General features: G+C 26.5%; 1 protein-coding gene across 2 annotated transcripts in view; it reads left to right on the top strand.

Annotated features, from left to right (window-relative positions):
- Positions 1-207: 207 nt before the first annotated feature.
- Positions 208-17,116, top strand: part of LOC136979247 (death-associated protein kinase 1-like) — a 43,495-nt gene continuing 26,586 nt past the window's right edge. For both annotated transcript variants that reach the window (XM_067275192.1, XM_067275191.1), the window contains exons 1-2: positions 208-278; positions 1,394-1,546. In XM_067275192.1, coding sequence (XP_067131293.1) covers positions 247-278; positions 1,394-1,546 — 185 coding nt within the window. In that variant the 5' untranslated portion in view covers positions 208-246. The remainder of the gene's footprint in view (positions 279-1,393; positions 1,547-17,116) is intronic.

Below are 17,116 nucleotides of genomic sequence, written 5' to 3'. Positions count from 1 at the left end.
AGTATAGTATCTTTAATGACATTAGATAAAATATTTATTGATATAGCTCATTTATTATACTAGCTAGCATAAGTCTTTTATTTTATAAACTATATTTGTGATTTGTTGCTTTGGAAAATTCTGTTTTAAAATTTTCTTGAAAATTAATAATAATTTGTAAAAAGTATTTATGATTGGTAATTAAAACGTCTTTATTTTTCAGCTCCAGAAATTGTAAATTATGAGCCGGTATCACTTGCAACAGATATGTGGAGTGTTGGAGTTATTACTTACATTTTGTAAGTATTCTGTCCAGTTCAAGAGTTCTTGTTTGAGTTTGTCTGTATTTAGTTATTTATTGGGTTGTTTGGAAAATTCATTGCAAAATTTGAAAAAAAAATTCAGAGTAATATGTTTATACAGAATTAACATTTTATTAAATAATGTATACACAGTTTGCTTCAATGGCTATTTGCCATCTATTAGATAGCTTCATGATACCTTTTTCTAAAAACTTTTCATAGTTTTTGGCAATAAAGTCTTTGAAATAGTTTTTAAATGCCTGTAATGCGTTTAATTTTTTCTCACAAAGAAGTAAAGTCTGAAACAAACAGTAATTGGATGGTACCTTGTTTGGGTAATAAGATGGATGGCATAAAAATCTTCCTTTTAAGATTGCATAACTTTTGCCAACTCCTCATTGACATTGCAGTCTGACGTTGTCCTGTTGAAAAATCATGCCTTTCCTGTTGATCCATTCCAGTTGTTTTTGGGTAATTGCTTCATCTGATTGATCTAACTGGGAGCAACATTTATCTGAATCAAGATGTTTCATTGTTTGCCAAAGTTAATAAACAATCCTTTTCTAATCCCACCAAATACACAGCATAACTTTCTTTGGATATAAATCTGGCTTTTGGAGTGTATAAAGGCAGCTCATCCTGCTTTTCTAAAGATCTTTTTCAACAAACTGATTTTAAATTTCATATCTTCCAGATTGACCTGATAGTTTCTTTGATACTTTACAGTTTTTTAAGTCACATTCTCATAATTTTCTTCTCAGCCACAGGTGTTGGATGATTTATTATAATAACTAACATTTTAGTTTATCATTTTCTTAGAAAGATATTTCCTAATTTTAGTTATATTGACTAAATTTTCCAAATATCTCAAATTTTATCAAATGAATCTTTCCCCAAATTAAATGACTGTAATTTTGAAATTCATAAAATTTAAAAATATATGGAAGAGAGTGACAAATTCTTTCTTTATTTTAGTTTTTATTCTGTAATAATGAAAATAAATATAGATTACTTATTTTTAATTTTATATAAAATATTAATTAGGAATGAATTAAATATTAATTAAATTAATATTGTCTATAATTTGATAAGTGAAAACATTTTTATTTAAGACTTAGTGGTGCTTCTCCATTTCTTGGTGATAATAAGCAAGAAACATTTGCTAACATATCAGCAGTTGATTATCAGTTTGATGATGAATATTTTATTAACACAAGTGATTTGGCAAAAAATTTTATTAAAGATTTGCTCATTAAAGATTCCAGGTAAGAAAAATGTTTTCGTTAAATTGATAACTGAATAGAAAATGTTATAAATATATATATTTTATAAATACATAAAATTTACAAATATATTACAAGGGATATACATAGTGTGACATATATACATATATACACACACACACACACACACACACACACACAGTCAAGCTCCATTTATACATTTTTCAAGGAAACCAAGAAAAATAATATAAAAGTGAGAAACGTACAAGTAAAACTACTATGAATTATTTTCAGAGTGAAGATAATTGTCATAAGTACAGTGTGATACAATTTAAGTCATGCTTTTAAAAAAATTGACAAAGTTTTGTTTTTTTCTTGATATTTCTTTTTTCAGTGGACTTGGCATGTATCTGTTATCTTCTGATGAAACTCCAATCATATGAAGGAACAAAATCATTCTAAAGGTTACCTCATGCTGACAGCAAATAGCAACAATGAATGGGGAGGAAACCAGAAAGTAATTATTATTCACTTAGTGAAAATTTATACACTTAGTTCACCTTACAAAACCTAGAAGCAATGTTCCCTCTAATTTTTTTTGTATATGAGCAAAACATTTACTTCTCTGAGCAAAATATTTTTGCTGTGCAGATTCTGAGCAAAAAGTTTTTCTGAGCATATATATAAATAAGATTTACATAAAAATAAAAATAAGATATTATATATATATATATATATATAAAATCTTATTTTTTTCTATAAAAATTAAAATAATTAATTATAAAGTAGGGATTAAAATTCATTTTAAAACATACTTCCATACAAAATATTATCTTTTATCAATGATTTAATGTATTTAATCGAAATATACGTAGCAATAATCATGTTGCAGACAGAGTGAGAAATAAGTAAACAACAATTCAAATCAGTGTGCATGCTCGCCTGCGTGGCGCACAAATTCTCGTGCGCAGCAACAATTTGAGCAGTGTGCAGCCGCGCAGTTTAGAGGGAACATTGCCTAGAAGGCAAAAATTTTCAATGTATTGGACTAATGGAGTGATTTGCTAAATGGGAAAATTTGTCAGAAATGCTATCACTTTTTTTTTTTATGTATTATTTTCTCTGCTATTTGCATTTGTTGGCAGTTTGCTATCAGTGTGGATTAACCTGAGGTGAATATATAATTTGAGGGTACCAATGAGAAATTATATATCAGGACTATTATGAGAACTTACATTTATCAAGTTCACATAATACATCTTCAGATATTTCATAGAAGACATCATATTCTATAAAACATATGGATGATGTGTTTATAATTTGGAGGAACAACCAGAGAGTTTAAGAGTTTTTGAGTATGATCAAGAACAATAATGATGGTTTGAATCTAAAATTGGAACAGAAGAATTCTACTTGTCATTTCTTAGACATTAACATTCAGTTTAAACAGGTATATATATGGATGTATATGTCATACCAACAAATGCTATATTTACATTCCACCATGATCAAAACCCATATAAATACAAACTTTCAGCATGTAGAACACTTATTAGAAGAGCCTATTTATATTGCTTCAATATACAGGAATGAATAAAAGAACTTAACGGAATCAAAGAAATCAGAACAACATCCACAATAGAAGGGGTCATTAAGAGTTAAGAAGGAAATTCCAAAAAAATCAATAGAATTTAATAAATTTACATACAACAGATATTTGAGATGCATTATGAATGAGCTGGCATCCTACAAAAAATTGAAGGTAGTGTACAAAATGGCACATAATATTTATATCATATTAATAAATGATAAAGACAAACTAAGGAATGAGGAACAATCTGGGATATACAAAATACATTATGAAAACCAACAGTTAGGAGTCAAAAAATATTACATGGTTATTACACTAGGAAATCTCATGGTATGTCTCAAAGAACACAAATAGAATATTGAAAAAGGCCATGGTAAAACAATTTTAGTGGCAAAGTTTCAAATGGTAGGCTTGATTGTAAAGTGAGATAAAGCAAACATTGTTAAAACAGTACACTCTCCTATCCTTTCCCATATTCATTGCAAGATTGAAGTATATATATAAGAAAAATTAAACACCAATGCCTGAATGCTAGGATGCAAAAGCCTTACTGTTTCCATGGAAATACTCATAGAAAAGAGAATAAAACATAACTCTTGATTCCTGTATTCCCTTACAATCGACTGTAGTTTTATTTTATATTTTCGTAATTTTTATGCTTTAAGCAAGAGACCAGAAAATTAACATACAGGCGTTGAACTACATGCAAATATCGCTATAAATACTAGCTCTTTCGACAAAAACTATTTGTCTTCATCAGGCAGATGATAAGGGTTAAAATCCTTTTTCGAACCAAAATGGTCTCTTGCTTTTTCAATTTTCCGGTCTCTTGCTTATTCAATGATTGGCGTGAAGTCCAACCATTGTTACAGTTAATTTTTATGCTTTAACAAATAAGATTGTATTTTCTTATTTTATTTTATGTTAATTATTTATTTATTTCATTCAAATTTAAAGTTTTATTTAAAATATTAAGTTTAAATGTAAACTTTGAAAAATCAAATGTTTTATTCTGGGACAATATATAATTGAGTTCAGAGCCTGTAGACGGCCTATGTTAATAGGTTGAAAACATTTGTTTAATAAACAATACAACTTTTCTCACTGAGCCTGGTGTAGTAGTAGTAATGTTATTTCTCTCTGCTGAGTGCATGTGTAGGCAAAATTATTACTATGATTTATTAAATTAAATAATATAATTGTAATATAAATAATTATTTCTCAATCGTTTATTTAAAAAAAAATCTTTCAACAAATTGATAAAAACCCAATTAAAAAAGAGATTTTCAATGAAACAGATAAAAATTGGAAGAAAAAAAACATGAGATTTTTTACTAGTTTTGTTTTATAACTGAATTTTAACTTACATTATTTCTCAAATTGAAGTGCTTAAAATGAAATTTAACTTTAATTACTTAAGTTTGAATAATTAGAATATTCATTATTTATTGATGTTTATAGATACATAATAATAAAAAGAACTAATAGTAAAGTTATTTCATGATTCTATTTAATAACAACATTTTGGACCTTGCAAATTGATGCAAAGTTTGTTTACTTGTATTAGAGTACATAAAATGTCAAAAATTTTATTAAATTAGAAATGTCAGTACTGGACTCTGACTACAAAGCAAAATTATATTGCAACAAATAGTATAAAAGTCAAATGTTACAAATTTCAGTTCAGTAATTATAACAATTAAACTGATTATTACCAAAAATTTACAAAATTATAATTATTCAAAATCTCAATTAAGCCGATTAGGGAAAAATCTAACAAAAGAAAAGCTCTTAATTGACACCAATCACTTACAATTCAACAGCTATACACTGACCAGCAGAAGTGAAGGTTAGCTTGCTATGTCAGTTCGACAATGTTCTTTTATACATTACTGATTTGCTTACTTGCTTTTGAGAAATAGTTTTTCTTAATTTGTCTCTACTAATATCTGTTTAAACATAAAATCTAAATAATTTTCTGTTTTTATACATATGACTGCAATATTAGATTCGTAGAATGCAATTCCATTCATTCAAATGAAGTTATGCAAATGAATCTCTAGTAGAGAAGTATTCAGAGAGCATTCAAGATTTAATGAAATTCAATTTCCAAAACTTAAAATAACTGAAACAAAATAAAAAATAAATAATGTAACTAACTACATATAACTATAAATAAAAAATTTGCTACCTCACATTTTTTTTTTCTTTCTTATTATTCAGAAAGAAATTAGTCATTTAGTCAGATGAATATTTACGTATCTCATAATTTAATTGCATTTAAACTTTTTAAATTTTGATTTATAAAAGAGAACATCTTTTTTGTAACTAAAATTTCTAGTTTTTAATTAGAGCTTATTTTTGTTCCAAATTAAAGTTAAATTAAATTTGTGTGATGAGATTTATTTTATATCTGTTATCATAAGATGAATAATTGTTTTAATATTTTAAATTTATAATTTTTATTTGTTTAAGCTCTTTGAAAGAAAGAATAAAAGAACATTTACTAGAAAGTTTACAGTAATATTGAAATAATAAATATTGGAACTGAAAAACATTATAATTAGTGAACACATTTATAGAATTGTTTTTAAAAAATTAGAATTATTGTACCGAATTTAATTTGTTGTTAAAATATAATTTCCTTAAGAAAACATTAATTATAAATTTGTCATAGAATTGGATAGTTTATTTTCAATAGTTCTATATATTGTAAATGGTTTTGAATTTGTTTAAAGTATCTACTGTAATGTTAGAAATTAAATAAGTCAAATTAGATTTTAATTTATAAGAATAAATTACATGACTCTACTTTCTTTATGCAATATCATTTACAATTAAATTTCATTAGTAAAATGATTAGAACTATCTGATTAATTTTTATTAAAAGCTTTTGAAAGATGAAAAAACAATGATGAAATTTATCAACTAAGTGGAAATGTGTGTAATTTAATTCATAAATTTGAAGACGTGAACTATACATATGATGAAAAACTGATGTGGTTGATGTGCAATGGACACAGAAGAGATACAGCAAGCCAATTCATAAGATATTGGTATAAGTTTGAAGTACAAAGTATTGACGGCAATTTATGATAATACTACTATGCAAAAAATTCTTCTGGCACTATTTGTAAGTTAAATTAATTCAAAATAGATGGAGGAAGGCTAGTGTTTTACATATAACAATTCCCATGTTTTCAATATATAACTTATTTTTAATATGTGTATTGAAAATAAGTTATAATGATTTCCATGTTGTTCATCGTTATTGACAAATTATTTATTATCAGATGTTTATAATATCTATATATATCAAAATATCAAAAATGAAATTTTACATCTAATAATGTGAAAGAATGTTTGTTTCATTTTTCAACCAATAGATGACTCTAAAAAATATGTAGTCATCTGTTTGTTGAAAAATGAAACAAGCATTCTTTCATTTTAAACATCAGTTTTACACCAATAAAGTTTTGTTCTTGTTGTTTATTTTTAAAAAATTTATTAATTTAATCCTTAAGAATTGTACAAATAAAATAGAATGTGTTTATAAATTGCTGGAGATATATTAAAACTTACACAAATGGAATGTAAAGTATTGTTTTGATTAATGTTTTTTTAAACTTTTATTTTAAAATATGTAATTTATTATAAATTTTGTACTAATTAAAAACATATATGGTTGACTTTTATTACATTTAAAGTAGAAATGTGTGATACACTTCTTGTCTAGTCTTATGTTCAATTATATGAGCGCTAAGGTGGCTTTTCATTTTGGCTAGACTTTTTATACCATCAAAAAAGGGAGGAAAGCTTTAGAAAAACTTTTTATATCTTTGAGTATGCATTTCGGACAATTATGCCCCTTTTCAACTCTATGTGATACAAGTAATTAAAGTAGAAATGTTTTGTTTCTTAACTTTGTTTATTTTACTAAATTCGATTACCGATTGTGTACTAATATTTTTTGTTTATTTAATTAAACCATATTACTGTTCAACTATTTGGAGAAAACTGAATAAGAATTGAATGAAAATGTGTTTCTAAAAAAGTCTTCATTGAAATAATTTTGAGATGAATGAAAATTAAATTAAAAGCATATGAAAATAAAAAATCTGTTAGTTCCATATAAACAGAACTTTCAAATTTCTAATGTTCTTGTAAAAAAGGCAATCAAACTTTTAATACTAAAAAATGTAATTAACATTCTATATCAATAAATAAATATATTGAAAGGATTTCTGTATGCATTATATATAAAATTGAATTTTATAGAGGAATAACATATAGTTAGGAATACTGAATTTGACACAGTTCTTATTCATGAGTAGGATTATAAGTGGAAGCTACATTATAAACAACTTAGATTATTTTTTGTTAGATAATTAAAATAATAAAATTTTATTATTTCTGATTAAAATCAATCAGAATAAATAGATTTATTAATATAATGAATGTGTTATTGAAAAGTGGTATGACTACATTTCTAAACTTTCATTCTCTTCTGTTTGATTTGTATTTTCTGATTTTACATACCAGAACTATTATTCTAGAATAATAGTTCTGGATAAAACTTCTCGAATAAAATGAAACAATTGAATCACCGTGAAGTTCTTTTTAAGATTGAATTAAACATTAAAAAGAAATAACCGATGAAATTATTAAATAACTCACAAATAAAAAATTATTAAAATAAAACCATCAAATTTTTATACTCCACTGTTGAATGGTCCATCAAACAAATGAGCTTGATTTCGTTACATGTTCATTATTATTGATACTTTCATTTACATGCAGAATGAATTTTCTTCCAACAATTTTCCAATGTTGCTTTAATTTTCATCAGGATATACTGTCAAGCCCAGCCCTTGAATGTATTAATTTCTACAAACTAGTATGATCACATTTCTGAATATTATACAGTGCTACTATGAAAACTTTTTATATGAGAAATAAATGACTTTTTTTTTAATGCTCTTATCATCTCAGATTTTTATCTTTTAATATAACAACAGGAAATAAACATTCCTTAAGAATGGGCGTAATAAAATACGTCTTAAGATGCTCTGAAACTTCGATAGTAACAATCTTAATTTATCTTTCAATATTTTTAATAGTTACAAAAAATTTTCACACCAAATTTTGTCATTCTTGTGACACAGTTCAAATATTCTTGAACAATTCAAGCAATAAAACAAAGGATTTTAGAAGAATTTAACAGTTTTAGAGTTTTATTGATTGTTGCCATTAAATTAAATTAATTAATTTGAATGTACTGTACAGTGAAACACCAAAAATCCAAACTTATTTGAATAGATACATAAATTTAGATACAAACAGATTCCATCTTGATTTTAAATTTGTTTGGATTTTCAAATGCGTGTGTAAATTAATATTCTTTTTTTAATGTTCAGATTTTTGTTCATTGTACTGTATTACAGAAGGTTATGATATTCCACTTTAAAAGAATTTTTTGAAAATATTGATTCTTGTCATATAATGTTGATGTAAAACTGGATGTAGGAGTTTTATGATATTTTTTGTTTATTGAGTAATATGCAGTAAAATTAATGATATTTTGAGCTGATGATTATCGTAATCAGTTTCTCTTTAAATTTTTCAAGCTGTTAATAGATTAAAACTGTATTTTATTATCCATGATTAATTTTCCAATTTTTTCTCTCTCTCAATCTTTCGAAACTTTTGAATAGATACATAGACATTCATTCCTGAAAGCATATACAAGGGAAATGTTGTTAATTGTTTACAATAAATGAAAATAACAAGTTTTGTAGTTTTGGTTCCTGATGATCTTAGAGACTCATAAATGTCCAGGACTGGATGTAAGATTGATTTAACCCCCCCCCCTTTTCTTGTTTTTATCTATTAAAGTAATTTTTTAAAGAATTAGCAGAAATTTTAGTTTTATTGCTTTGACATTAAAAGGACACAATACAATTATTACACGTGTTTCATGTTACAAACAATTGAGAAATATATAACTTGAACATTTATTTATTATTATTATTATTAGGTTGACAAGCATTTAATTGAAGTAAGAAATGCTGGCTATCACTTTTGATAAATCATTCTAAACAGATTTATTTACACAACAGAATTTATTTCATCAATCTTATTTTACAGGACTGAAGTAAAATCAGAAAACAATTCAAAAATGCATTTCCAAGATAAGGTTTATATTTTATAGAATGTATGTAAATAGTAGTTTATACAGATAAAATAAACTGAAATGCATTCACTGGATTCTCAATGAGTGTGGTGGTGTTGAATTTAATTAGTTAAACAAGAAATTACTTTAAAATTAAAAAGTTAAGACATGAATAACTGAGATTTAAAAAATAAAAACGAAAACTTTGGGCAACGGGACTGAAAAGCAAAATACTCTTTTCTTTTGTCATGATAGTGAAGAAAACACCAAAATTTAATGAAATTTATTATTAGTAAACAGTGCCAGTGGCTGTATTTTTTTTAAATTTATAATTTTGATTATATATCAGATCGATTACTAATTAGTTGAAATATAGCTTTTTATTGGGATATTTCTCAATCTTTTGCCAACTAATATTTTCCTAAAACTATGGAAACACATTTCTAAATAAATATTCCATAAAATTACTACAAACCTATACTAAGAAAAAGAAACTATCTTAACAAGAAAATTTACCAAAACTTTTACATTTAACACCCAAGACTGTTTTGTTCTATTACACTAATAGACTTTAAACAAATCTTTGATTTCTGTATCTTTATTTAACATCTTTACTTTTCTAGATTTTTTTTCTTCAGGAAACTAGTAATTACTAATTTATATTCTAGCCATATCTCAGTATTTCCTGTCCAATGATTAAAATTTTCCTGATGTTTAAGTTTTTTATTTTCCTCAATTATATAATAATGATTTTTTGAATAATGAATTATATTATATATTCCATTTAATGATAAACTAAACTTATCAGAATAGTGTCTAGTTCGGTTTTTTCATTTTCATATGTAAAATGTAAGTTAAAATTTTGAACACTGCTAATATTTATGTAACTGGATTAATTTATTTTTAAATCAGTTATTAGCGAGGTTGCAGCTAATGTTTTTATCGCAAAAATGTGAACATCAGATATTCGGCGCCGCCATCCTGTAAGCCTAGAAGTTTGACAATGGGGTTTGGAATGTTGAGCATGATTCCACTGACGTTCCAAACCCCATTGTCAAACTTCTAGGCTTACAGAATGATGGCGCTGAATGTCCAATGTTCACGTTTTTCACAATGAACATGTCGTCCATGACCTCGCTATTAACAATTCATCTGTAAGTTTTAAATTTTGCTAATTTTTAGGCTAAGTTTTTGTCAGAAAAATATGAACTCCATCTTTAATATTTGTTTGAGAAAATATTTGATACTTATGAGATGTCAAGAATTTTATTTGTCATTTTGAATATGGAAAAATGTTTTAACAATTCTTTATAGATTTATATTGAAACTGTTATTGTTTAAATAATAATAATAATAGACAACATATCTCTTGTATTACACATTGAGAAAGAAATAAATTGCATATTCTTAATTTCAGAATGTTGAACATGAAAATGGCAATGAAATTTAATGATTATTACATTAGTGAAAAATGTAATTTACTGCATCCTTAATATATTAAATGGAGCAGTTTTGGGTTTTTGGTCTTACGGTTTGACACTTGTACTTAACTTCTGGAGCATTTTTTTGAGTCATTTCACACATTTATTATACAGGCTTCTGATGCACTAATTTTTTTCTATATTTGACAAAGTCAAAATTGCATTAGGCAAATTTTTTTTGTCAGATATTAAATTTATTTGAAAATAACTGAATAAAATTTTCGTTATCTTTATTCATCTGATTTCTGGATAGTTTTGGATATACTGTAAATCTCAAAGGATTTTTCTTAATTGAGCTGCGAGTATTTGAAAAAAAATTGTAGATCTATGAATTCCCACTGTCGTTTCTCTGTCTTTCCTTAATCTCAAGAATGGAGACAGATAGATGAAAGATGAAACCACATATAGGAACCTTAGGGGCAGAAGACCTCTACTAACTACATATAAACCTCTGATGCAAACTGGAAGTCATGTTGTTTCAATTCAAAAATTTTTCCCTGAAAGATGTTGGATGACTGGCACGGCTTTAGTGTTAAAGGAAAAGAATAATGTACAGGGGCAAGACACTACTAATTTGAGGTGGAGAGCATATATTTTAAATGAAATAAATTAAAAATATGACTAAAGATTTCATCCCAACAATGTCACAATAAATAATTGCTTGTTTACTTTCTTTTTTAATATTATTTTAGTCATTTTTTATCACGTGCTGAAATTTTAAGTTCACGAGCTTTAAAAAAAGGTAGAAAAGTTTAGATTTATTGAAAAATCATAAAAGAAACAGTTGAAAAAATTGCTTAAAGAAATGTACGGTAAAACTGCAATTATCTGGATGCTGATTATTCAGATTACCCTCCAATTTTGTTAAAAATCTATTTATTCTTCATGTATGTAATGTATATGTACTGTAAATGCATGAAAAGTAATTTCTTTGTAAATATAGGAAAAAAACTATATTCATTTACAGGTACATTTTCACATTTAATATTTTATTTGAACATAATTATGTACTGTATATACATAACAGGGTTTTTGGATAGGAAAAAAAAAATGATTATTTTAAGCAAAAATCCAATTATTTGGATGTTCCACATATCCGGACAGCTTGAGTTCTCAATTAACTTGAATAATTGGAATTCTACTGTATTTTAATTTGTATTGTTTAACGTGAGATTGCAAAGAAAACTTATTCTAGTATAATTATATTTTTTTTTATATCCAGACAAAACATTCTTTCATGTCTTTCACAGGAATCGTTAATTAATTCTTCCAAGTTTTTTCACAAAGTTAATATAACAAGAGTGTTATTATTGTTGTATAATTAGACAGCTATGGTATTAATTTTGTAGTGTAAACTATTTGAGCGATAAGTTTAGAAAACTGATTAACACAACTCCAAATTTGTATTGTGTGGTTTCCTGTGGAAGTGTCCTTTTTTTTTTCCTAATAATAATGATACGTTTCTTTATAAAATATTATATGTATTTTCTATAACAGAAGTAAGTGAATTGTTTTTCAAGGTTCAAATGCCACATAATTAGAGGCTAAGGCAAGTAAATTGTTCTACCTTTTAATAAGAAAAGATACTTCTAAAATTACAACTTCTACATAATTTTAAAGTATGGTTTATGTCATGTATATTTGGAAAACTACAAGTGAAAAAGAAACTGTTTTTGAATTGTATCTTGTAACCTAATTTAAAAAAAAAATTGTTACGAATGAATATTTTTAGAAAGATTTGTTTTATATTTTCCAAATTTATTGTAGAAAGTATATGTTTACTTTATAAAAAGTATTATATTTTAATTTTATAATTTGTAGCATCAATTCTTAAAACAAATTGTATAATTGTAGGTAAAGTAATATTTTAATGATTTAATCAATAAACTGACTGAAGAGTAAATAATTTTAACTTAACTGAACTTAATTTTAACTAATGAATTTATGCAAAATTGTCTGTTGTGAATTTGCTTTTCGTTGGTTTGACATAAAATTCAATATGAACAAATTTGAATAATTTATATTAAAAATAGGAAACGTCGGAAAATTTTTTGTTTAAGTGAGAATAAAGTTATCTATTTATAATAATTAATCCACAGCTTTAATGCAATTTAAAACTTTAATTTAGATCTTTATATGATTAAAAGTTAAGAAATTTTATATATATGTTTCAAAACTGAACTCTTGAAGTTGAATGCCGATTTAGATAACTGCCATAATCAAATTTATTACAATATATTATATTAAATATATTTATTTTATTAAATCTAAAACAAATAACATAATAGAATTTAAAAGTTATTATTCATGTAATTTGTGTTAGTTATTTTTTTTAATACAAATATCTCTATATATGAACATATACAGGGTGTTTTTGAAAGGTCTTGCCAAAACTTTAACAGCATGTTCTACGAGTCATAAAAATGAATAAATTACTTATAAACATAGGTTTAAAAATGTTTCCTTTTGAAGTTATAGCAATTTTAAAATGGGCTGTAATTAAAAATTTTTACATAATACAAATTAATAGAAAGTTACAGTTTGATGTCTGTTTCCAAGTGACATTTTGTGTTTTTTAATATGATGAACTGTTACACTAACTCAGAGATAGCAGACATTCATTTTATGTATAGCTAAGCTAAAAGCAATGCATGTGAACTGCAATGACTGTACAGAGAACTTAACTGCTGTATTCTGAAAAGGAAGCATTTTTGGACTTATGTTTATATGGAATTTTTTCATTTTTACAACTCATAGAAAATGCCGTTAAAATTTGGCAAGATCTTTTCAAAAGTACCATGTATATTGAGATATTGTAAACACTTGTATTGGGTTGTTTGGAAAGTTTGTAGCGACTTTTAAGAGAAATAAAAGAAATTGTTTTAAAACTAAAAATATACTTTTATTCCATTATGTATGCGCCATTGTTTTTAATGACATGTTGCCATTTATGGGGCAGCTTCATGATACCCTCATCATAGAACTTTCCAGTTTTTCCCGCAAAAAACTGATCCACATGGTTTTTACAAGCTTCCAAAGTATCAAAGTTTTTGTCATGAAGGGAATTTTGTAGAGAACGGAACAAATGGTAGTCCGACGGGGCAAGGTCAGGTCAGTAAGGGGGTGGGGTAAAACATCCCAGCCTAGTTCCAATAATTTTTGGTGTGTTCGTAAAGACATGTGAGGTCTGGCATTATCTTGGTGAAACACAATTCCTTTTCTATTGGCCAGTTCCAGATGTTTTTCTTTAATTGCCATGTTCAGCTTATCCAATTGGGAACAATACTTATCAGAATCAATTGTTTGATTCTGTGGAAGCAGCTTGTAGTACAGGATTCCTTTTCAATCCCACCAGACAGTGAGCATAACCTTCTTTGGATGAAGACCGGCCTTTGGAGTTTTTAATGGTGATTCATTTTTCTTACCCCATGATCGTTTTCGGCTGATGGTGATATAAATGATCCACTTTTCATCACCTGTCACTAAACACTTCAGAAAAGGGTCATTTTCATTTCGTCTTTCAAGAGAATCACAAATGGAGATGCGATCCAGTAAGTTTTTTTCCGTTAAGTCGTGAGGTATCCAAATGTCGTAACGATTCACGTATCCGAGCTTCTTTAGATGTTGAAATACAGTACTGTTTGATGACTTCACTATGTCTGCAATCTCTCGAGTTGTGTAATGAGGGTTTTCATCCAATAATGCTTTGATCTGGTCCTCTTCAATAACAGGAGGTCTTCCTGAGCGAGGAGCATCTTCAAGGCTGAAATTACCCGTTTTAAATTTTGCAAACCACTTTCGAACAGTTGATTCTGATACAGCACTCCCACCATAAACATCACATATCTTTTTTGCTGTTTGTACAGCATGTTTGCCTTTACGAAAAAAGAAAAGAAACAAGTGTCGATAATGCACGTTGTTCGCATCCATTTTTGCAATGAGACAAATTAAACGCTATTTGAATAATCTTAACGGTTTTTTTGTAACGGATGCGTCTCAAGGTCATTTATTGTAATATTCATTGGTTTGTACAATTCTAATCATTTTTGTGTCAATCGGTGTCTCAACTGTCAGCTATCAAAAATTGCTACGAACTTTCCGAACAACCCAATACAATGTGTGTGTATATGTACAGTAAATAAACATCATCATCAAACCTGATATATTTTAAAGCTACCGTCCAACTAAAGCCGAATATTAATTGGGATAGAAATGGCTATAATATTAATAATTTATAAGATAATTTGGCACTAGAGTTAGGCATTAGGTGCCATCTCTTAATAAAGAGGAAGATGAGATTGGATTGGAAGGTCTGGGTAGCATAATTGGCAATGCATCTGCACCATAAGCAGGAGTTGTGGGTTCGAGTCCTGCTCCGGGCTGATTCTTTTCTTCCAGTACTTCTAAATTATTAAAATTATAATTATTAAATTTATTAAGAGATGGTGCCTAACGCCTAACTTTAGTGACAGATCGTTTTATAAATTATTAATATTATAGCCATTTCTAGCCCGATTAATATTCAGCTTTAGTTGGACGATATATACAGTACAGTCAAACCTCAATATAGCATCTTCCTAAATAGTACCAACTACATAAAATGCCAATGATACTTGTGAACAGATCTTTTTATGAATATTAAATAAAGAACTGTTTTTGAATCTCTGAACTATTATACGTATGATTTTAGCATTTTCAAATCTCATTTGTATGACCAAATCACATGACTCAAACATCCAAACTGAGATTTGTGTGTATGGATAAGTTTTTGTTTAGAGTACTTTGTTTACTACCATTTGTGTAAATTTTGACAAAATTATAAAAATGGTTACATAATTTTCAGCCATTGTTAATCATGCATTTTGAATTTAATTCAATAGAATTTATTCGTGAGTAAAAACAATAAACCATGACATATGAAGTAATCATTCTTGCTAGGTATATTTACATAACAAAAAATAGTTTTTATTTTTAACTTTATTTTAGTTACTTATTAAAAGGTTTATAATGTTGTATTTTTGAATAGAAATGGATCTTTAATGGAAAATTAATACAGATTTTTGCTACGTAGACATTAAATACAACAAAATATTGATAAAAATAATATGTATTTCTTGTATATTAATTTATAACTAATCATAAGATTCAATATTTTTATTATTTTATTAACTTAAAATTCATGTTTGATATGCAAATTTAGAGCCTGACCTAATTGATATTTATTTCTTCTGGGTCCCAACTAGCAACATTGTTGTCAATCAGTTTTTCACATCAGCTTTGATGATAAAAACGTTTTTTTAACCTTTTACAATGAACAGTTTTCAAAAATGTGAGTCACGGGTGGTCTGAAACACACTGCGTATTAAGATTGTTTTGTGATAGATTTTAATAATTGAAGCCATTAAAATTTCATATAGCTATAAACACCACGATTTATTTCAAATAACACTTTCAGTTGCTATGAAAATGTATATTTAGATTATGAAATTCTAATTATTTGAAACTCTCATCTTATTGTAAATGATTTTTTTTTCTCTTAAACATAAACTTTTGTTCTTTGCTAAATCTAATTAATAGACTTTCAATTAATTTAAACATTGGAATTTTATATATAATGGAATTTATTAGTTGTAATTTAATTAAAAATGCATATTATTTAATATTTTTGAAATATTTTTAGGTAGCATACTTTTCATATTAATCTTTATCAATTATACTACTTGTCCAACCTTCCCTCTTTGAAACATGTGATCAGTTTTGCTGGATAAGTTGAGATTGCAATCACTAGAGGCACTGCTAATCCACTGTCGTTTTGTTTATGAAGCATTTAGAAAACAAGTAAAACATTTAAAAAATTAAACTTAAAATATGGGATAGTGTTTTTTCTCATATTGCATATATGATACAAGTGACTTATTGTATCCAACAAAGAATTTCATTAACTTCACTCCTCACTACATATTAAAAAATTATAGAATGTATTAATCTGCACCGTTAAATGAAAAAAGTGTCCAAATCCATTTTAAAAAGTTTTGCCATAACTTGAAGTACTGCAGTGGTTAAGATGACTTCAGCGATTTTAATATTTTTGCCAAATTCTAGAAGTCTTCTGTTAAATCCAGCAGAATTGGTAATCCTAGTTTCAAACAAGCTATCATTTTTACTTTTCTACAAAACACGAACTTCGTAGATGTTATTAATTCATAAATATTCACAACAGAAAACAGGAAATTCTATTAACATTAATAAAACTAGTAAAAGCTAGTATATACAGGGAATGATATGGTAATTATATTTAAAATTTTACAAGAAAATTCTTTTAAAAAGTTTTACAATAGGAAGAAAGCCTTTATTATCCTTCATCCTAT

The sequence above is a fragment of the Centruroides vittatus genome, unplaced genomic scaffold (genome assembly GCF_030686945.1).
Source record: "Centruroides vittatus isolate TY-2023 unplaced genomic scaffold, ASM3068694v2 contig_6, whole genome shotgun sequence".
In the NCBI taxonomy this organism is placed as follows: domain Eukaryota; kingdom Metazoa; phylum Arthropoda; class Arachnida; order Scorpiones; family Buthidae; genus Centruroides; species Centruroides vittatus.
Note: the sequence above shows the minus strand (reverse complement) of the source record. Positions and strands in the feature narration are given on the sequence as shown.